The 22,292-nt window shown below is 39.1% G+C and overlaps 1 protein-coding gene across 1 annotated transcript; it reads left to right on the top strand.

Annotated features, from left to right (window-relative positions):
• The first annotated feature begins 967 nt into the window (after positions 1-967).
• Positions 968-20,994, top strand: LOC132870757 (class I histocompatibility antigen, F10 alpha chain-like). Its single transcript, XM_060904589.1, has 6 exons — positions 968-1,087; positions 4,985-5,239; positions 10,489-10,767; positions 14,281-14,553; positions 15,121-15,225; positions 15,493-20,994. The coding sequence occupies exons 1-6, from the start codon at positions 1,021-1,023 to the stop codon at positions 15,504-15,506; spliced, it is 993 nt and encodes a 330-aa protein (XP_060760572.1). The 5' UTR covers positions 968-1,020; the 3' UTR covers positions 15,507-20,994.
• Positions 20,995-22,292: the final 1,298 nt, after the last annotated feature.

Below are 22,292 nucleotides of genomic sequence, written 5' to 3'. Positions count from 1 at the left end.
AGAAGCCTTTCGGATGAGAGGTGAAACGTCTTCAAGAATCTTCAAGCAAATCCAGTTGCTCTCTTTTACCACCCACAGTTTACTATGACCTGGATGACTGAGAATCTTCACAGACATGTGAAAGTGATCACACACCATCAATGCTCACAGGTGAAATGTTCATATACAATCTTTGACTTGATGGTTTGTACAGCTCATTTGCAGCAGTGAGCATTGTTTTCTTTTTTTCCCTTTCTATCCATGGACATCTTTAACTACAGCATTTTCTACATAATTTATTTTCAATTTTGTATTCTAAGTTGTTTAGACTAGATTTTGATCAAATTGTTCCCTTTGATAATTTCTCTGTTCTTCCCTATATTTAATAGGATGATATCATGTTGCTATATTGGTTTTGAACATTTTGTATTTTTTTCAATAAAGTGTTATTTCCGAGAAAAAGAAATTGGAAAAAATGTTTGATGCAAGAATGTTCTGCGCATGCGCATTATCTTCTAATTCTTCTTCGAATTGAAGCGGTTCCCAGGTGGTTATTGTGTATTTACCGCCGCCTACCGGTCTGGAGTGGTGCAAATGTGGAAGTTTCTTAGAAAGAACTTACGTGAGCGTGATTAGTGAAAAAAAAAAAAATCAAAACAAATTCACTAAATTCTATCAACTAAGTTTTACACACACACACACACACACACACATTAAAGTTTATATGCTTTGGAGATCCCTAGTGTTTGGTGTGGACCAGGTGCCATATACCCATATATGGTAGTTCCGGCCCAGCTCTAACTATAAGAGAAAAAAACTTGAACTTGTGTTTTAATAAACGACACAGAAAGCCTTTATGCGTTTTCATGAAGTTCTTGTTGATTAACATGCAGCTGAGCTCAGATGATAGCGCAGCAGATAGTGTTTATGTACCATGTGCGTCATTTTCAGGCGGAAGTGAGAGTCTGACTTTCATTGTTTTCAAACACACCAGTCACGTGACCACTTTCTCCTGCGGTAATGTGAAGGAATCGCCTGAAAATGCGGAAAGCAAAGATTATTTATACTTTAGTCTTCTTCTTCTCCCTTCTCCAGCAGTCGTGTTGTGGTAAGTGTTGGTTTCGTGGAGACTTTTTAAAACTAGTTTTTGTGATCAGTGCTGTGTTTGTAACTGACAGTGTAAATGCCCGGCACAGACACACTGGGTCAGGGCCGTGCAAAGACCTTTGGAGGGGCAGGGGCTCAACATTCAAAAAAGGGCACTTGGAACAAATTTTTCACACAAGTTAACTTTATTCAAAACTAAATTTCAACTGTGAGCAACTGGTACATTAGTTCAGAATTGACAACATGCATCTGACTTATTACCAACATTTTCATACTGTATTTATTGAAGCATTAATATGAAAATATAGTTGATCTTGGTAACAAGACATGTCAGATAGTTCTTGTTCATTCTGAAGTGAAGATTAGTCTGACCTGTAGTTTTCTTTCTGACCCAACTGGACAGAGATGCACTGCCTTTTGCTGCCTCTCGCAGCTCCTTCTCTTTCTGCTTCTTTATCCTCTCTTTCCTTGGCATCTTTGCATAATGCAGGCTTTCACTTATTTAGAAAACGTTTGACTATGTTTTAACTCAACTAACCTAAGCTACTATAACATAATAGTCTTGATAGAATATGTTGTGGACGGCGTCATTCAGCCTTAAGTTTTCGAAGCTGCTAGAATATGTTATTAACGCCGTCGTTCAAACTAAAGTTTCCGAATCTGCCACGTTAATGAAATGGATGGAGCAAACGGTTTAAATATAGCCTAGGCGGCTTCATTAAATGATAAACAACCCTACGGATTTACTGTTGTGATCTAAGCTGCACAATATTGCATGTTCAGATAAGAAATGAAAGGAGACTTTCTACCATGCCGTTCCTCGCACTGTCTCCCACTGTCAACCGCCTGCATGCGCTTTCTGCACGGAGGCTCACTGAATGCATGACGTCACGGATTGATGCCCGCATTTACATAGAAAAACGTTATTTTATAAATCTATAATTTCATATATTATTGTCAAATTGTAGAGAATATTGATGTTGGAGGCGGCACGGTGGTGTAGTGGTTAGCGCTGTCGCCTCACAGCAAGAAGGTCCTGGGTTCGAGCCCCGGGGCCGGCGAGGGCCTTTCTGTGTGGAGTTTGCATGTTCTCCCCGTGTCCGCGTGGGTTTCCTCCGGGTGCTCCGGTTTCCCCCACAGTCCAAAGACATGCAGGTTAGGTTAACTGGTGACTCTAAATTGACCGTAGGTGTGAATGTGAGTGTGAATGGTTGTCTGTGTCTATGTGTCAGCCCTGTGATGACCTGGCGACTTGTCCAGGGTGTACCCCGCCTTTCGCCCGTAGTCAGCTGGGATAGGCTCCGGCTTGCCTGCGACCCTGTAGAACAGGATAAAGCGGCTAGAGATAATGAGATGAGATGAGATATTGATGTTGGAGCTAACTTATCTTTTACAAATATTAAAAAAACAAAACAGTCCCTATGAAAAGGGCACTTTGGACAGCAAACAGAAAAGGGGCAGGGGCTAGAGCACCGGTTCATTGCACGTGGGTGCACGGGGTTCTACCAAATCAACCAGTCTGGGTCAATCACGTGGTCCAAAATGGGCCTCATTAACGAATGAGATCAAATGTTTTTTCTTAATTATTATTTTTTTCAAGATATTTACATAGAAATTGGCGGCACATAGATGGTTGTATACTGAAAACAAAGTTTGAAAAATTTGTAAAAACAAATGATGCAAATTAGTATTTAATTAGTATTAATTGTGCTAATTAGGTAAAATGTTAACTTGGTAAACTCTCTACTTCAAAGTTTCACCAAATGCATTTATTTGTGCAATATAAAGCTGAGCTTAAAGAAGGAGAAATCAGTCTCATCTCACCTCATTATCTGTAGCCGCTTTATCCTGTTCTACAGGGTCGCAGGCAAGCTGGAGCCTATCCCAGCTGACTACGGGCGAAAGGCGGGGTACACCCTGGACAAGTCGCCAGGTCATCACAGGGCTGACACATAGACACAGACAACCATTCACACTCACATTCACACCTACGCTCAATTTAGAGTCACCAGTTAACCTAACCTGCATGTCTTTGGACTGTGGGGGAAACCGGAGCACCCGGAGGAAACCCACGCGGACACGGGGAGAACATGCAAACTCCGCACAGAAAGGCCCTCGCCGGCCACGGGTCTCGAACCCGGACCTTCTTGCTGTGAGGCGACAGCGCTAACCACTACACCACCGTGCCGCCTACCAGTGTTTATATGAAAGAATATAAATTATTTTTATTAATATTCACAGCTTTTAAAGCAAAAAACTGTGTGATCCACATCCAATAAACAATTCCAGTTAACTGAACTGAAATTGACACTTGCGTTTCTGACTTCTGGTTTAAAAAATATATATTTTATATATATGATCATTCCGACCACTAAGATGTCAATATTTTTCATCAAAACAACTACAGTTATATTCTAAAATAATTATTTATTTACATGAGTCAGTTTGATTTGAAAAAAATAAGTAGTTAAAGCTATGAAAACTCACTTCAAAATGTCCCATGAATCATAACATCAAAACTAGCAGATGGAAATTTTTGCTGAATCCTTTATCAGAAATAGTGAGAGAACATTCCTATAAAAGTTATCTGATTAATATTGACAAGTAATCCAGTTGGAAACCGATCACGAGAGAGAGAGAGAGAGCCTGAATGCTTTCCCGTGACTCAAAAAGCACCAACAGTTTCCCGACGTCCCGCAAGCAGAGAGTGAACTCTGTTGTACCAACTTCAACCTGCCGTTACTCCCAAAGTACTGAACAGATCTTAACCAGATGCATTTCCTCGAAAGCAGAGATTATAAGCTTTTTTAATGATTGTATTCACGATAGAAAGTATTCAAGAGTTAAGTAATGACAGATTTGGGAACTTAGATGAGCGTCTGCATGCACAGTTTTCACAGCGAGCGTCTGATATGCCTAATGTCATGGATCACCGTTTTTTACAGGATTTTCTTTCAGTCTGCACTGCAGGGTGTCAGTTTTCTCTTTGTTCTATTTGTTTAATGTATTACATAATTTGTGTTCCCATTTGAGCAGGCAAGTTGTTCAGCAACTCAGTCATCAGTTGACGCCAAAACCATGACTAAATTAATCCTTTTACAAGTATGACATTAATAATTGTTGTTAAAGTTATAATGATTTTCCTGTTGCCTTTATGCCAGTTTAAAGATCTGATACTATCACCAGTCACAAACATGCACAACCTTCTGTCAGAGAAATGAATAAACTTAATTTCTTTTTGCCTTTTCGACTGTCAAGGAAATGTCACAGCATGTTTTAGTGGTTGAATGGTTAAGTTACAAGACTAAATAAGACGAAATTTCATGACAAATCCACTGAGAATAACATTTAAAGAATATACATGGGACACAGGAAGTGGCAGCTGCCGGAGCTGTAGCTTATTATGTGTTTCCAACGCATCCCAAAACAGTCGTCTGTACAGTGTGTGTCGATGCTCTTCTCTGTTCTGATGATGACGTGTTGGTGCAGGAGCAAAGTGGCCATTTACTGTCTGATTATGATGAGTATTATTGATCGTTTGATTGATTGATATTATTGCTTGTGTTGTTACATCATGTAACTCTCCAAAATCCTGATCAAATCATGAGAAAAGCACACTTTAGCTAGGAAGGTTTTAGACACTGTTAAACAGATTGTGTAACCAACATGAAAACAGTCAGAGTGATCTCAGTAGGCAGACACCAATGCAAAACCAGAAAAATCACCTTAATCAAAGAATTTCCATGTTATTTTGTTACAATATATTGATATTTTCTTAAAGTTTATACGTCAAAATATATAATGGGTGGAAACCTTTGGACAAAGACCTTTTGAATCAGAGCTGAAAGTATCTGCAAACTCAGATGATCCCTAACTCCCTGTTTTTATTATGTTGCAGAGGTTAATTCCCTCACTGGCTATTTCCTCGGCTCTGAAGGCCTCGGCCTTCCCCGTTACATAGAGAGACTCGTTGCGAATGATGCCACTGTCTTTTACTATGACAGCAACATGCATTCAAGAGCACCATGTCCCGATTGGCTCAACACCACAGCTGGTCAAGCACTCTGGAAAGAGATAAGTTTTAGATCACAGGACAGCACGGAAATTATAGCTGTGGCACTCCAAACAGCCATCAAGCAGTTCAATCTCACAGGTACTTTGTGTTTTTCTGTAACAGTAAGACAGCTGTAGGCTTTGTTCATCAACACTGCTTATTTGATGAATATAGGAACGTTGTAAGTTCAACACATGAGACATGTATTCAACAAACAGTTTGCTTTCCTTATAGATATTTTAATGAATTGCACTTTATCTTAAATTTCAAGCACCATATAGTCCAGAAATATTCAGGAATTGTAGGGAGTGTGGATGAGTGGTGAGATGAAAAAATGCCAAAAATTAAATATTTAAAAGTCTGTATCAGACCTGCCAACCTTTACGCATTTCGACACCAAGTATACTCGAACATACTCAAAATATGAAGACGAGCCAGTCGATATTTGCACAGATGTTTTGAACTCTCCCATACTGACTGACACTTTCTGGAAGACCCGCCCCCTCTCTCCATCTCACACCAATAATAGCAGAGCTCCCCACGTGTAAAGTGTATGGACCAAAGCGCCATACTTGAAGCATATACGCAGAACCATGGCCTCACTTTCGTTTATAAATGCCTTGGTACCTCAAGAATGACACAGGAATAGTTTTAAATGTTAACAATCTAATATAGTAATTTTTACAATTAAAGTGATTCATATACAGTGGTGCTTGAAAGTTTGTGAACCCTTTAGAATTTTCTATATTTCTGCATAAATATGACCTAAAACATCATCAGATTTTCACACAAGTCCTAAAAATAGATAAAGATAACCCAGTTAAACAAATGAGACAAAAATATTATACTTGGTCATTTATTTATTAAGGAAAATGATCCAATATTACATATCTCTGAGTGGCAAAAGTATGTGAACCTTTGCTTTCAGTATCTGGTGTGACCCCCTTGTGCAGCAATAACTGCAACTAAGCATTTCCAGTAACTGTTGATCAGTCCTGCACACTGGCTTGGAGGAATTTTAGCCCATTCCTCCATAAAGAACAGCTTCAACTCTGGGATGTTGGTGGGTTTCCTCACATGAACTGCTCGCTTCAGGTCCTTCCACAACATTTCGATTGGATTAAGGTCAGGACTTTGACTTGGCCATTTCAAAACATTAACTTTATTCTTCTTTAACCATTCTTTGGTAGAATGACTTGTGTGCTTAGGGTCATTGTCTTGCTGCATGACCCACCTTCTCTTGAGATTCAGTTCATAGACAGATGTCCTGACATTTTCCTTTAGAATTCGCTGGTATAATTCAGAATTCATTGTTCCATCAATGATGGCAAGCTGTCCTGGCCCAGATGCAGCAAAACAGGCCCAAACTATGATACTACCACCACCATGTTTCACAGATGGGATAAGGTTCTTATGCTGGAATGCAGTGTTTTCCTTTCTCCAAGCATAATGCTTCTCATTTAAACCAAAAAGTTCTGTTTTTGTCTCATCCATCCACAAAACATTTTTCCAATAGCCTTCTGGCTTGTCCACGTGATCTTTAGCAAACTGCAGATGAGCAGCAATATTCTTTTTGGAGAGCAGTGGCTTTCTCCTTGCAACCCTGCCATGCACACCATTGTTGTTCAGTGTTCTCCTGATGGTGGACTCATGAACATTAACATTGGCCAATGTGAGAGAGGCCTTCAGTTGCTGAGAAGTTAACCTGGGGTCCTTTGTGACCTCGCCGACTATTACACGCCTTGCTCTTGGAGTAATCTTTGTTGGTCGACCACTCCTGGGGAGGGTAACAATGGTCTTGAATTTCCTCCATTTGCACACAATCTGTCTGACTGTGGATTGGTGGAGTCCAAACTCTTTAGAGATGGTTTTGTAACCTTTTCCAGCCTGATGAGCATCAACAACGCTTTTTCTGAGGTCCTCAGAAATCTCCTTTGTTCATGTCATGATACACTTCCACAAACATGTGTTGTGAAGATCAGACTTTGATAGATCCCTGTTCTTTAAATAAAATATGGTGCCCACTCACACCTGATTGTCATCCCATTGATTGAAAACACCTGACTCGAATTTCACCTTCAAATTAACTGCTAATCCTTGAGTTTCACATACTTTTGCCACTCACAGATATGTAATATTGGATCATTTTCCTCAATAAATAAATGACCAAGTATAATGTTTGTCTCATTTGTTTAACTGGGTTCTCTTTATCTACTTTTAGGACTTGTGTGAAAATCTGATGATGTTTTAGCTCATATTTATGCAGAAATATAGAAAATTCGAAAGGGTTCACAAACTTTCAAGCACCACTGTAGGTAGCGGTCTGAGTGAATGAAGTTGACGTCCGTGACGTCACCGCTGGAAGGCTGTCAGTCTCATTGCCATTTCCGCTACACTAAAACACAAAGTTGATTCCAACTCCAATCCTCCATTTTGAGCTAATTTATTGCCATGACATGTCAAATCAGTCTTAGTTGAGCAAGTCGGTAACAGTATTTCTTACTTTCACCATAAACTTTTATTTATATGACTTTGGTCTGTAGCTGTCAAAGGCCTTGGCCTTAAAACCGGTTCCTGTTGTGACATCATGCACTCAGGGCTGGCTGGCTCAGTGGGGCAGCTCAAATGCCAACTTTGCGGTCGATTTTAACTCTCAAAAATACAGTTAAGGTCAAAATTATTAGCCCCCATGAAATTTTGGAACATTACGATAAAATTCTCCCCAAAATTTTAACATTGATGTAATTTTAAAATATCAACCATGTACAAGTGTTATTCCATAGTACCTGGTGCATTTTGGAATGTAAGATTAATATTTAAGTATCCTTAATCTCAAATGTAGTGAAAAATGGGGTGGTCAAAATTATTAGCCCCCATGCAATTTTCTTGCTTTTAAAACACACACGACCAGCCTGTCAGCTTTCAAGCCACACCTGTGCAGTGAATTAGCTCCCAGACAACACCTGAACATCCAATCAGTATTGATTCAATACTTCAATAATTCAATAGTCCCCTTCAGGGACTCGAAGGAACAGGCCTAGAGGCAGTTGAACACATTTCTGAGAGGGGTCTGCCTTTAAAGCCATACCGAAGACAAAAGAAATCACTGTGGAACTCAGAAAGAAAATAGTTGAGACCCATACCAAGGGGGAAGGCTATACTGTCATTTCTAGACACTTCACAGTCTCTAGAACAGCAGTGCAATGCATCATTGCAAAGTACAAGGAGTTCCATTTTGTGCGTAACAAACCTGGATGTGGACGAAAATGCAAATTATCTCAATCCCAAGAGAGAAAAATCATGAAGGATGTTGGCAAGAATCCCCACACATCCACCAAAATGATTGTTGCTGACCTTGCCTCTTCTGGGGTTGAGATCTCGAGGAAGACAGTAGCAAGGGTTCTTCATCGTGGAGGGCTCTGAGGTCATCGCCCAAGAAAAACCTCATTACTCCAAAAGCGGCATCTCAAAGCCAGACTGAACTTTGCTCATGCACATTTGAAAGTTAAAGATGAGTTTTGGAAGTCTGTCCTTTGGTCTGATGAGGCTAAACTGGAGCTGTTTGGGCACATGGATGTTGCCTTTGTTTGGCGAAAGAAGGGTGAGGCCTACAACCCCAAAAATACAGTTCCCACAGTGAAACATGGTGGTGGGAGCATCATGTTATGGGGCTGTTTTACTGCCTCAGGCACAGGGAGCCTTGTTTGGGTGCATGGGATCATGAAAAAGGAAGATTATGTTGACATTTTGAGGGACAACATCAAGACATCTGCTCTTAGTCTAGGCTTAGGTCACCGCTGGGTCTTTCAGCATGATAATGACCCAAAGCACACATCAAAAGTGGTCCAAAACTTCCTAAAGGACACCAAAATCAAGGTCCTGGAGTGGCTTGCACAGAACCCAGACCTCAATCTCATTGAGAATCTATGGCACATGCTCAAAACAAAAGTCCATGCCCAAAAAGCATGCAATTTGGATCAGCTGGAGCTCTTTGCCAAGGAGGAATGGGCCAAAATACCTACAGAGACATGTGCCAACCTTGTAAAGGACGATCCAAAGAGGTTGATGTCAGTTGTGGCACAGAAAGGGTACACTATTGACTATTGATTGTCGGGGCTAATAATTTTGATCATGTAATTTTTCTGTTTTCTTGTTACAAGTCAGAGCATGAATAAAATATAATCATCAAACTTGGTGGCCATTTTGTCTTTTCTCTTTTGGAATCATGTAAACTATACAGATTTTTGGAAATTGTCATTTTCATGGATAAACAAAGGGTTATGTCTGATTTCACAAAGGGGGCTAATAATTTTGACCTTAACTGTATGGTTTTTTTTTTTTAAATTCCCATTTATGCAGCATACAAGAGTCAAGGGTGGAGATACTATCCACTCAGAAATTTATTTAAAAATAAATAGGATAATAGGTTCTGCGTATCTCCTTTAAGAGAATATGGTAGTGCAGGGAACCTGATTGTAAATGCAAGGCAACGTATCTCAAGACTTGACCAATGGACAACAAAAAATTGGTATCTTTATTTACATAAGAGAGATGGTTTTTTATCCTGTGCTTATTTTTAATTTGCTTTTTATCCCCTGCTGGCCGAAAGGCCTGAAGGGGGATTATGTCATGGCGATGTCTGTCCATCCTGGGAAGGGTACTCACCTTCTGAAATCAACTCTTCTCACACTTCGTGGAGGAATTTCATGAAACTTGGCAGGATTCTTTGTTATATGTTGGTAATACACATATTGCAATTTCGTTCAATTCAGTCACATTTTACCAGAGTTATGGCACAGTTACCAGTGGGGGATATTGTGCTCTCAGAGCACTCTTGTTTAAAAAAATGTGAGATTCATTATTATTATTATTATTATTATTATTAACATGTTTTACACTCATTGGGAGCTCTGCTTTTAGACAGTGCCTAAATATACATATTACAGTATATTAGCCTGTGCTCACGGTGCTTGAAGTCAGTCTCAATGAGAGAAAGTTTATAAAATGTCTTCTTTAATCACTTGCTCATTAGCAGTTTGTTTTGTAGGTGCAGTGTGGAGGTCTATGAGCTGACAATCCTTCAGCATTTAAATATAAACTGGTTTTAAGTGAGAAATATTTCAATAGCCGACTATAACTGTGATTAACATTCTATAATTTAAGCAGAACTTTAAGCATATTTGATATTGTAGTTAAAAATATGTCTAGTAGGTAGCAGCATGGTTTTATTTCATTATTATTATTATTATTATTATTATTATTATTATTATCATCAGGTTTCTAGTTTTATATACAGATGTGAACTTGCACTGATAACATCTGCCCTTTGATTTTCTTCTGTATTACAGGCACCTTATCAGATATTAATGTATATCAAGCCTACATTCAGTGTGCCCTCTATCCAGATGGCACAGTCAAGGGATTGTTAACTCACGGGTTCAATGGGATGGACTTCGTAAGTTTAGATATTGACAGTAAGGCATTCATCGCATCTGTTCCTCAAGCCGTCAAATATAAAAGGATTCGGGAGAAGGATATTGACTATCTAGTGTCTTACTACAAAAAGACCTGTTCTGATGAACTTAAGATTTACTTAGAGAATTCTCCTGCAGTCAACGTGAAGAAAGGTAAGATATGTGCATCAGCATCTCCATTTGTGTGTAAACTTTTGATCCTAACAGCACTTTATAAAACACAGTGCTCAGCGTAAATGAGTACACCCCCTTTGAAAAGTAACATTTTAAACAATATCTCAATGAACACAAACAATTTCCAAAATGTTGAAAAGACAAAGTTTAATATAACATCTGTTTAACTTATAACATGAAAGTAAGGTTAATAATATAACTTAGATTACACATTTTTCAGTTTTACTCAAATTAGGGTGGTGCAAAAATGAGTACGCCCCACAACAAAAACTACTACATCTAGTACTTTGTATAGCCTCCATGATTTTTAATGACAGCACCAAGTCTTCTTGAACAAGTTGGCAACATTTTGCAACATCAGTCTTTTTCCATTCTTCAACAATGACCTCTTTTAGTGACTGGATGCTGGATGGAGAGTGATGCACAACTTGTCTCTTCAGAATTCCCCAAAGAAAATAATTTCTTTACACCACAAAGGTGAAGGCTACAAGAAGATCAGTAAAGCTTTACTTATCAGTCAGAATACTGTCGCAAAAGTGGTACAAAAATTTAAGAAAGATGGAACTGCAGCCATCTCACAGAGACGTCCAGGTCATCCACAGAAGTTAACACCTCGACAGGAGCGTCTTCTGATGAGAAGGGTTGAAGAAAATCGGCATGCAAGTTCACTGCAGTTATCTAAAGAAGTAGAAAGCCAAACTGGGGTGACTATTTCCGTGACACAATACGGCGTACACTGCAGAGGAATGGCATGCATGGATGCCATCCACGAAAGAAGCCTCTCCTAAAGCCCAGGCACAAAAAAGCCCACCTAGTGTTTGCCAGGGCCCATGCTGACAAAGATGAAGACTACTGGGACGCTATACTCTGGAGTGATGAGACCAAGATAAATGTTTTTGGAACTGATGGCTTCAAAACTGTATTGTGTCGCAAAGGTGAGGAATACAAAGAAAAATGCCTGGTGCCTACAGTGAAACATGGTGGTGGCAGTGTCCTTATGTGGGGCTGCATGAGTGCTGCTGGTGTCAGGGAGCTGCATTTCATTGATGGCATCATGAATTCACAGACGTATTGCTCTATACTGAAAGAGAAGATGCTACCATCACTCCGTGCCCTTGGTCGTCGTGCACTTTTCCAACATGACAATGATCCCAAACACACATCTAAGGCCACTGTTGGATTTCTGAAGAAGAACAGGGTGAAAGTTATTCAGTGGCCAGGTACAGTGCATTGCAAAAGTATTCATACCCCTTGAACTTTTTCATATTTTTCCACCTTACAACCACGAACTTAAGTTTTTTATTGAGATTTTATGTGATAGACCAACACAGAGTCGCACATAATTGTGAAGTGAAACGAAAATGATAAATGGTCTTCAAAATTTTAAACAAATAAAAATCTGAAAAATGTGATGTGCATTAGTATTCAGCCCCCCTGCGTCAATACTTTGTAGAGCCACCTTTTGCTGCAATTACAGCTGCAAGTCTTTTGTGGTATGTCTCTACCAGCTTTGCACATCTAGACACTGAAATGTTTGCCCATTCTTCTTTGCAAAATAGCTCAAGCTCAGCCAGATTGGATGGAGAGTGTCTGTGAACAGCAATTTTCAAGTCTTGCCACAGATGCTCAATGGGATTTAGGTCTGGACTTTGACTGGGCCATTCTAACACATGAGTATTCTTTGATCTAAACCATTTAATTGTAGCTCTGGCTGTATGTTTAGGGTCATTGTCTTGCTGGAAGGTGAATCTCCTTCCCAGTCTCAAGTCTTTTGCAGCCTCCAACAGGTTTTCTTCCAAGATTGCCCTGTATTTAGCTCCATCCATCTTCCCATCAACTCTGGCCAGCTTCCCTGTCCCTGCTGAAGAAAAGCATCCCCATAGCATGATGCTGCCACCACCATGTTTCACAGTGGGGATGGTGTGTGCAGGGTGATGAGCAGTGTTAGTTTTCCACCACACATGGCGCTTTGCATTTAGGCCAAGAAGTTCAACTTTGGTCTCATCTGACCAAAGCAACTTCTTCCACATGTTTGCTGTGTCCCCTACATGGCTTCTTATGCCTGTCTTTCAACAATGGCTTTCTTCTTGCCACTCTTCCAAAAAGGCCAGATTTGTGGAGTGTACGACTTATAGTTGTCCTGTGCACAGATTCTCCCACCTGAGCTGTGGATTTCTGCAGCTCCTCCAGAGTGATCATGGGCCTCTTGGCTGCTTCTCTGACCAGTGCTCTCCTTGCTCACTCTGTCAGTTTAGGTGGATGGCCATGTCTTGGTAGGTTTGCAGTTGTGCCATACTTTTTCCATTTTTGAATGATGGATTGAACAGTGCTTCTTGAGATGTTCAGCGCTTGGGATATTTTTTTTATAACCTAACCCTGCTTTAAACTTCTCCAGAACTTTATCCCTGACCTGTCTGGTGAGTTCTTTGGTCTTCATGATGCTGTTTGTTCTTCAGTGTTCTCTAACAAACCACTGAGGCCTTCACAGAACAAGTGTATTTATGCTGAGAGTAAATTACACACAGTAGGACTCTATTAACTAATTAGATGACTTCTGAAGGCAATTGATTGCACTGGATTGTATTTAGAGGTATCAGAGTACAGGGGGCTGAATACTAATGCACACCACATTTTTCAGATTTTTATTTGTTTAAAATTTTGAAGACCAATTATCATTTTCGTTTCACTTCACAATGTGCTACTCTGTGTTGGTCTATCGCATAAAATCTCAATAAAAAACTTTTAAGTTCGTGGTTGTAAAGTGGAAAAATGTGAAAAAGTTCAAGGGGTATGAATACTTTTACAAGGCACTGTATGTTATCATTACTATAGTAACAAGGCACTGTATGTCTCCTGATCTGAACCCAATCGAACGCCTATGGGGAATTCTGAAGAGACAAGTTGAGCATCACTCTCCATCCAGCATCCAGTCACTAAAAGAGGTCATTGTTGAAGAATAGAAAAAGATTGATGTTGCAAAATGTCGCCAATTTGTTCATTCCACGCCTAGAAGACTTGGTGCTGTCATTAAAAATCATGGAGGCCAGACAAAGTACTAGATGTAGTAGGTTTTTGTTGTGGGGCGTACTCATTTTTGCACCACCCTAATTTGAGTAAAACTGAAAAATGTGTAATCTAAGTTATATTATTAACCTTACTTTCATGTTATAAGTTAAACAGATGTTATATTAAACTTTGTCTTTTCAACATTTTGGAAATTGTTTGTGTTCATTGAGATATTGTTTAAAATGTTACTTTTCAAAGGGGGTGTACTCACTTATGCTGAGCACTATTACGCACACACAGACACACATTTGTATATTATGTGCGTATGTCTAATTATTACACATATTGTGAGCTGATTATTTAGACGGTCCATTAGCTTTACATAATATTCCATTTAAAGATCACCAGCTCTCGCGCTCTCTCTTTATATATTTACACACTATGTGTATAAAGTATAAATGGTTTTGGTTTTTTGTTGTTTTTCAGCTCCAGAGGTCAGGATTTTTGAGAACCAGAGAGCTGATTCCACTCTCCTCACGTGTCATGTGACTGGGTTTTACCCCAGAGCAGTGCAGGTGAAGTGGATTGGCGCAGATTTACAGCAGGAGGATCTCGAGACGAACAATGTTCTGCCTAATGGTGATGGTACATATCAGACCAGAAGGAGTGTGATCAGACCTGAGGAGAACACAGGAGATCAGCACTACAGCTGTGTAGTGTATCACAGCAGCGTCGAGGGAAATATTACAGTCACCTGGGGTATGAAGTTATGTGTTTCATTTAAAATGTGATTTAAATAACGATATTTGCATAATTAATTTGATCTTTGTGTTTGGAAATTTTATCACCTTTATTTTAATCAGTGACTAAGAATATGATGTTACATATTTAATATATAATCTAATGAAATTTTTTTTATCTCTTATAAGGCCTGGGCTATGAGATTCATGATTTAATCTAATCCAGTATATGATCTGGGGTAGAATATATAATCTGGGATGTCATATAAAGATAATATGGTATATACAGTGTTATTACTCTGGATTTTACATCTGGCAATTATATAGATATTGGTCTAATCCTGTCCTGGTGTACGATAATTCATATGTTATTACATCGATAATAAATACTTTACTCTGTTATTTTAGATGGAGTGTGATGTTAGATGTTCAGTTTGTTTGTTATATTCATTGAATAATGTGTTCAGGTAAATTGTACAGTTGTTACATTTGTGTGCCGTTCCCCCTCCCCCATAACACCTGTAATACAGGAGACCTTTTCTTTCCATGTCTTTGCCTGATCACATTTATATTCTCTGACTTGTAGGTAAAGAAGAGAAACTCTTCCGGCTTCCTGTTCTGATGATCCTTGGCTGCATTTTCATGGTTGCTGTAGTTGGGCTTGTAATACGATGCTTCATTAAAAGTAAAGGTAGGCAGTTAAACCCTAATGATTAATGTAACTAATAACTATGATCAGTGTGGAAGGTCAGAGATCAGCGTCTCGTTATTCTCTCTCCTTTTTCAAAGACTGACACTGAATATACAAGTTATAAAGTTATAATGATTACTCACAATATTCCACGATGAATTATTGTGCATCTTAAAACCTTATTCAGGTCTGAACTCTTGTTACAGTTCAATTCAAGCCGTGTTCAACACGATGAACTGAATCTGTTTTTTTTATTGTTCCTCGCAGACACTGTGACCTGAAAGTGACGACTCATGAGAAGATCGAGCTATCTATCCTCAACCTCCTACAGTCCTCAGGTCTAGCCATTTCTTCTCGGATATTTGCACAAATCTTCTCTTCATGAAGCTCAATCTAACTGAAGGATAAGAAGCCTTTTTTCTTCTCTTTTTGTCCTGCTTTTCTTACAATACCTGAAGCCCAGTGTGAGCCACAAATAAGCTTTTAAACTATTTTTGTCATGAATACTTTTAAAGCAAATGGTTTATGAAAATAGTTGAAACGATCTAGCATTTCTTATTAGAAGAATACAAGACGTCAGATTATTAAACCTAGTTCTAGATTGCAACCAACTTCTTCCAAGATGTCTTGTCAAATAAAATTATCTGCCCATGCAGCAAGATAACTTCACGAGTATGAAGTAATTTTCTCCTCAAATTCAGTTTTCGATTTTTTTGCAGTGCACACAGGCATAAAGAATGTATTCATTACGTTATCATTCACACAAACATTAATTCTCAAAGTGTTTTATAGTTTTGCACAACTTCAGCAGAATTGAATGAGCCATTTTACAATAACGGATGTATTTGGTTCTCATTTTAAAAATCTCTGGGCATATTTTAATCTGATCAGAGTAGTGAGGGGTTTTTTGTTTGTTTGTTTGTTTGTTTGTTTGTTTTAAATCTCTGGATATTTTAACTTAGGCTTACAGGAACAACCATCTATTGCTGTTACTTTCATAAATCACATATACCGTATTGGTCCTAATAGAAGAGCGCGCCCTAATAGAAGATTGCCCCCCTATTTTAAGAAAAAATTCCCGCGTGATTTTGTCATTTCCCCCAGAGATTTTCCCTGTAGACTATACTTTATCAATTCTTTGTGAACAATTCCATGGGAAAAAAACCTGTATTTATTTTTTATGCTCACATTTTCGTTCATTAACAAACTCGAACACGTGCATGTATTAAAATATTACACTAGTAGCAATACATCAACTTGTAACAAAACATAAAATGGCACTTCAAATGAAAACAAATGTAAACATAATAAGCGTGTGGTGTACCCCAAAACAAAATATCTATTGACACTTTGGATAAGACTAGTGTAGCACAATAGAGAATATCAAATGACACTCTGGACAATAATGCAAAATATTAAAATGGCACTTTGGATGAACTCAATATTATCACAAAATAAGAATACAGTATTCTCTACCCGCAACAAAATATCAACTGACATATGCATGCAAGACTAGTTGAAGTATTTCAAACTACAACATTTTTAATATGGAAACATCAATTGTTTACTACCGTACAGGAACTACATGTACCAAGCAACCAAACACTTCAAACACTATCAAACTTATCTATGGGTACATGTAGACTTGTGTGCTTAGGGTCGTTGTCTTGCTGCATGACCCACCTTCTCTTGAGATTCAGTTCATGGACAGATGTCCTGACATTTTCTTTTAGAATTTGCTGGTATAATTCAGAATTCATTATTCCATCAATGATGGCAAGCCGTCCTGGCTGCACTCGAACCAGAAATGGTCAACAACAGTGTAGATTGTCAGATTGAATCGTTCACCTCAAAAATTGTCAGTTTAATAACATCTCCAGGCACACCAGTAAATGTATATCGTGCAGGAATTTCGAGTCCGACACCTGTATTCCGCCGTTTACCGATGACCGCAGCTGTAATCACCCCACCCCGGGCAATGAAATACCGGCACACTTTCGAGTGTTCTTTGGGGATGTGGCCTACAGTTTTATCCTGGCGAACAACAGCGACAGCGTTTTTATCAAATGGATTTTCTTCTATTCGACACTGCAATGTTTCACCTATTTCTGGTTTCCACACGTGTTGGTAAACATGAAAACCTCGCGCGCACAAATCCAACTCAAACTTGGCAGCCATGGATCTTCATGCGCATGCACGGTCGTTGCTTCCTATTGGGTGGTGGTAAAATTCAGAAACTGTCAAAACCGCTTCAAGCTGATCATAATGTTTCAGAAACGAAAACATGCACATCGACCGATATTCAGGGCTCAAAATTCGTGTATTTTTTCACCAGCCAGCCGGACTAGTTACCTTCTAAAGTAACTCGCCAAACAAAAAATCAACTCGCCAAAATTTGTTCATGTATGAATTTTACTTCTGTCAAAAATAACAAAAAAAGAGAGTAGTTACCATTGTTCATGACTAATGTGCATTTATTTCAAGAACCGGAGTATTTTGATACTGTTGTTAAATACATAAATGAGAACAACACAGAGCACCATAATATAATATCAACAAATAATAATATATTGGACTTTTTTCCCCATCAGTGGGGGGGGTTCTGCAGGTTGGGATGTCTGTAAATCAATCAGGATGCTCTTTGTTTAGCATGCGCTTCATGAACAGGCACACACGCAGTCTCTCTCTTGCACTCCCTCGCGCACTCCGTCATATGCGTGATGCATATGTACATTAATGTTTCGCGTGTACACTTTTGCTCGCTTGCTCTACATTCCGGGAGATATTCTCCAATTTGCGGGCATCAGGGGGAGCCACTATCAATATGCGGGAGACTCCCGGAACTGTCTGTTATATGTCTGTTATATGCATGCGCAGTAGTGAAAAAACCAACAGCCTGACCGTCCTGCCGATAAACACCGATTAACACCAACACGGCACACGCTTAATATGTGGCGGCTTTAGTTGATGGCAGGGGCGTATCACCCGCGGGGGATGTGTACGTTTCATCCCCCCCACTTTTGTTGAAACACAATTTCATCCCCCGCACTTTTGTCAGATTAAAATGACATCATTATGAAAATTATACAGCTACTATAAAATGTGTAACAACAAGAAAGTAAACTATTGCCATAACGTTAGACAAAAAACAGCCACGCAACGGACTCAAAACAGTTTTTCTCACCCGACCAATCAGCAGTTGCGTGAATATAATAGCCAGTTTGCGTAGCGTGCCGAAAGCGCTCAATAATACAGTATCTGTCTGCAGAGCTGCAGAGCCAACACCAGTTTTACCGCTCCTGATTCACCGTTCCAGATTTGACGTCGCATGCGGTGCTTACTGTGCCTGGCTCTGCGGCTCTGCACACAGACCCTTCTCAAAGCGCTTGCGATGCCGTCGTTCAAACAGTTGTCCCAGGTGCCATGCCCTAAAAGACTGTGTTAATTTACAAATTGTGTTAAGTTACAAATGATTGCTCAACAATTTGTTTCCTATAAGGAGCAAAGAAAAAACACATTTGGTTGTTTCAAACACAATAGTGTGTCAGGGTAAAGTAAGGTTGTCAGGATTTGTTGACAGTGATGTTAAATAGTAGTAGTTACTAGTTGTAAAGTCAGTTGAGGCAAGTTTTTTATTACGAGTGTGTGTGTTTGTACCAAGTCTACTTTTCATGCATTATAACTGCTTATCACTTTTTAGAAGAGTTTTTCAATTGAGATTTAAAGGCATTTCAAATCGAATGAATGTTCAATAATTGTTGTACAGTAATGTTATTTGGCCATTAAGTGTTTGTTGTATGTGTAGTCTATTGCATCATTTTCAAATTTTATGCATTAAACCTGATGTAATGCATGATGCAAACAAGTTTTGTACATGAGTTTGAATAATTAAAGACATTAAAAGCAGGAACTGCCCCGTCTTATTTGAATGCTATACTAAAGAGGTCCTTCCAGGATGCTGCGCTTCTCCAACATGAACTGATTAGCCATGCCTCCTGCTCACACAAAGCGATCCCAGTCCAAACTGTTATGCATGATGGTGTATGATCTATACACTGTGTATGACTTCTTGGGCTATGTGAAGTTTTTGGTTTTGTTTATATCAGTGTATACCAGTGTAGGCAGCAATACTGACATCTCTGTTATAGAACAGTATCCTGTTACCTAGAATTATCACTCAATACTTTTTGCCTTCACTTACTGAATAATTACATAGCCCTGGCAGGAACAACACCAAAACCCAACATGATAGATCTCTGCATGAAATGCAGAACTTGGCTGGAGTCAACTGGATTTATAGGCTTTCTGCTGTCCTCCCTTTCATTTGCATCCATGGACCATGGGTATGAAAAAGTTCCATATCGGTCATTGACAGTACATCACAGTGTACACGCCGGGCGTGTATATAGCCATAAACCGATTTCTAATGATATGGCTTCCCCATTCCAGAACACCCCCACTTTTGGAAAGCTTGATACGCCCCTGCCCGAGGCCCAGTCTGAGCCACAAATAAGCTTTAAAATATTTTTGTCATGGATAATGGTTTATAAAAGCCAGACTACCCAGGCATAAAGAATGCACTTTAGCATTCACATGAACATTAATTCTCATTGTTTTATAGTTTTGCACAACTTCAATAGAATCAAATGTTTTTTGTTTTACAATAACAGACGTATTGGGTTCTCATTTTAAAAATCTCGGGTCGTTGTAATCCGAGTAATTTTTTAAAAACCTCTGGATATTTTAACTCTTTAGACTCACAGGAACAACCATCTACTGCCTTTACTTTCATACTGACAGACATGTCCTTTTAGGTTCACTGTAGCTAGTGAAGAATATATTTTAAGATAAATAACTGAATGATAGAAGCTCTTTGAGGAAGGTGTATATGAAGCATTAGGAAGGTCATATTGTATTACTGTGCTTGCTATGTCATGTCTTTTTACTGGTCTATGAAGCAAAGCTCACTCCCAGATGAAATATTGTCAGTTATTAATGTTTTTATTCAGCCATTAGGAGGCAGTAAAGCCTCACTGACTATTCTGATCAAATCACTGACACAGTGAACAGTGTGCTGTCTGTGCGTTGTGATTGATGGTGGGTGTTGGGTTGAGAGATTTTACATCACTCCCTTGTGATATGACTCGGAGTAAATCATCAGATAACAATACAGGAGAGAGAGATTTAGCATTCACCCTGATCAACAGCCTGCACACGCTCATGATGGGTTTCTGTGTGTCTAGTTAGTGTGCGTGTGTGTAGGGTTGGGGTTTTTTGGTCATGGGTTGTTGTTGTTTGTCTTGTACATTCATTTTTGCATCCTTTTATCCATTCTCAATGTGTTTCATTTGGTAAACCCTGACACTATTGTCTGTCTTTTCTGTTTGTTGTTTTTTTCCCCTTTCTATGAAATGTAAACACCTGTATTTATCAGAAATTGATTTTATTTTGTGTGTGATTTTTTTTTTTTTTAATTTATTTGCCTAAGTCTGATTAAGTCCAGGAACATCGAGCTAGAGCACGAGTTTTTATTTAGGGTCCAGGCAGTGAGTGCTAGCTCGCTTAAATGAATGATGATTGGGTATGTGTAGCTTAGTCTATTACTCAGTAAAGCTAAATTTATTGGTGGTGTTTTTTTTTTCTTCAGTGAATTATTGTTTTTTTAATTAATTGTTTTGGATTTTTTTAATGCGTTCACTTAACTTGACATTATTTACTATTTTACTTAGTTGAAAAAGTTAAAAAATAATTAATAAAAATGGCACTCGAATCCTTTTAAAAATAATGATTGTAAATTGTTTTTGCCATTTCTGTTTTGTAAAAAATAAAAAATGAATAACATTATTAAAACTTGTAATTTTCTCTATTGTACAGGTTTCATGACTAATTTAATGAGTACTCTTGACATCAGTTTTTTGGATGATTTTGTTCCAGTATAGATTTTGCCATTGGATGGTATGTTTGGGTTGTGGAATTAGTTTCTCCATGTAAACTGGGACAGAAGCATGACGTACAGCAGCAGTAGTAATTGTATTGTGTTTTTCAGCAGTGACTGAAACAAAACACAGATCGAGGAACAGAGCTGAAGTTATTTTAGCAAATCAGTGAGCAGTGTGAGCTTCTTTTAGCAGGGTTTGTGAACAAGCGACATCCTGTCAGTCGTTCGTGTATAAGGCTGATGGCAGAACGAATGAGTTGAGCTCTCACTGATTTAAATGATTACGGCAGTGACCTACAGAAACAGCCTTACTAAATATTCTGAGAAGAAAAGAAAGAAAGCACAACTTTATTCATCACACACTTGTGAAATTTCCTCTCTGCATTTAACCCATCTGAAGCAGTGAACACACACACACAGAGCAGTGGGCAGCCATGCTAACAGCGCCCAGGGAGCAGTTAGGTGCCTCGCTCAAGGGCACCTCAGCCCAAGGCCGTCCCATATCAACCTAACCGCATGGCTTTGGACTGTGGGAAACCGGAGCACCCGGAGGAAACCCGCGCAGAGAACATGCAAACTCCGCACAGAAAAGCCCTCGCCAGCCGCTGGGCTCGAACCCACAACCTTCTTGCTGTGAGGCGACCGTGCTAACCACTACACCACTGTGCCGCCCACAAGGGAGATGCACTGAAAATCAATTGACATAATTATGCACAGTGCCACAGTATGAACTGCTCCCACATACACCAGGGGTTATGATAGATTTATGTATTTATTCCCCCAGTGTAAATGTGAATCGAGTGTGGTTATATAAATACATAAGCTGACAGGCACGGCCTGTCCATAACAGACCAGTGACTAGGACCGAAAATATACACTAACATCAATGTTAATGTGATACTTCCGTATAATGATAATTGCTTAACCATTTATTTATTTCAGTATATTGGCACTACTTGGTAATTAATTACCCACACAATGAACAATCAACACTCACTTTAGAATATAAAAATGTCTCTCATCCCAGGCAAAGTTTAATTTTGTTCTGGCGACTTGTCCAGGGTGTACCCCACCTTTCGCCCATAGTCAGCTGGGATAGGCTCCAGCTCGCCTGCGACCCTGTAGAACA

Source organism: Neoarius graeffei, chromosome 22 (assembly GCF_027579695.1).
Source record: "Neoarius graeffei isolate fNeoGra1 chromosome 22, fNeoGra1.pri, whole genome shotgun sequence".
Lineage (NCBI taxonomy): Eukaryota > Metazoa > Chordata > Actinopteri > Siluriformes > Ariidae > Neoarius > Neoarius graeffei.
Note: the sequence above shows the minus strand (reverse complement) of the source record. Positions and strands in the feature narration are given on the sequence as shown.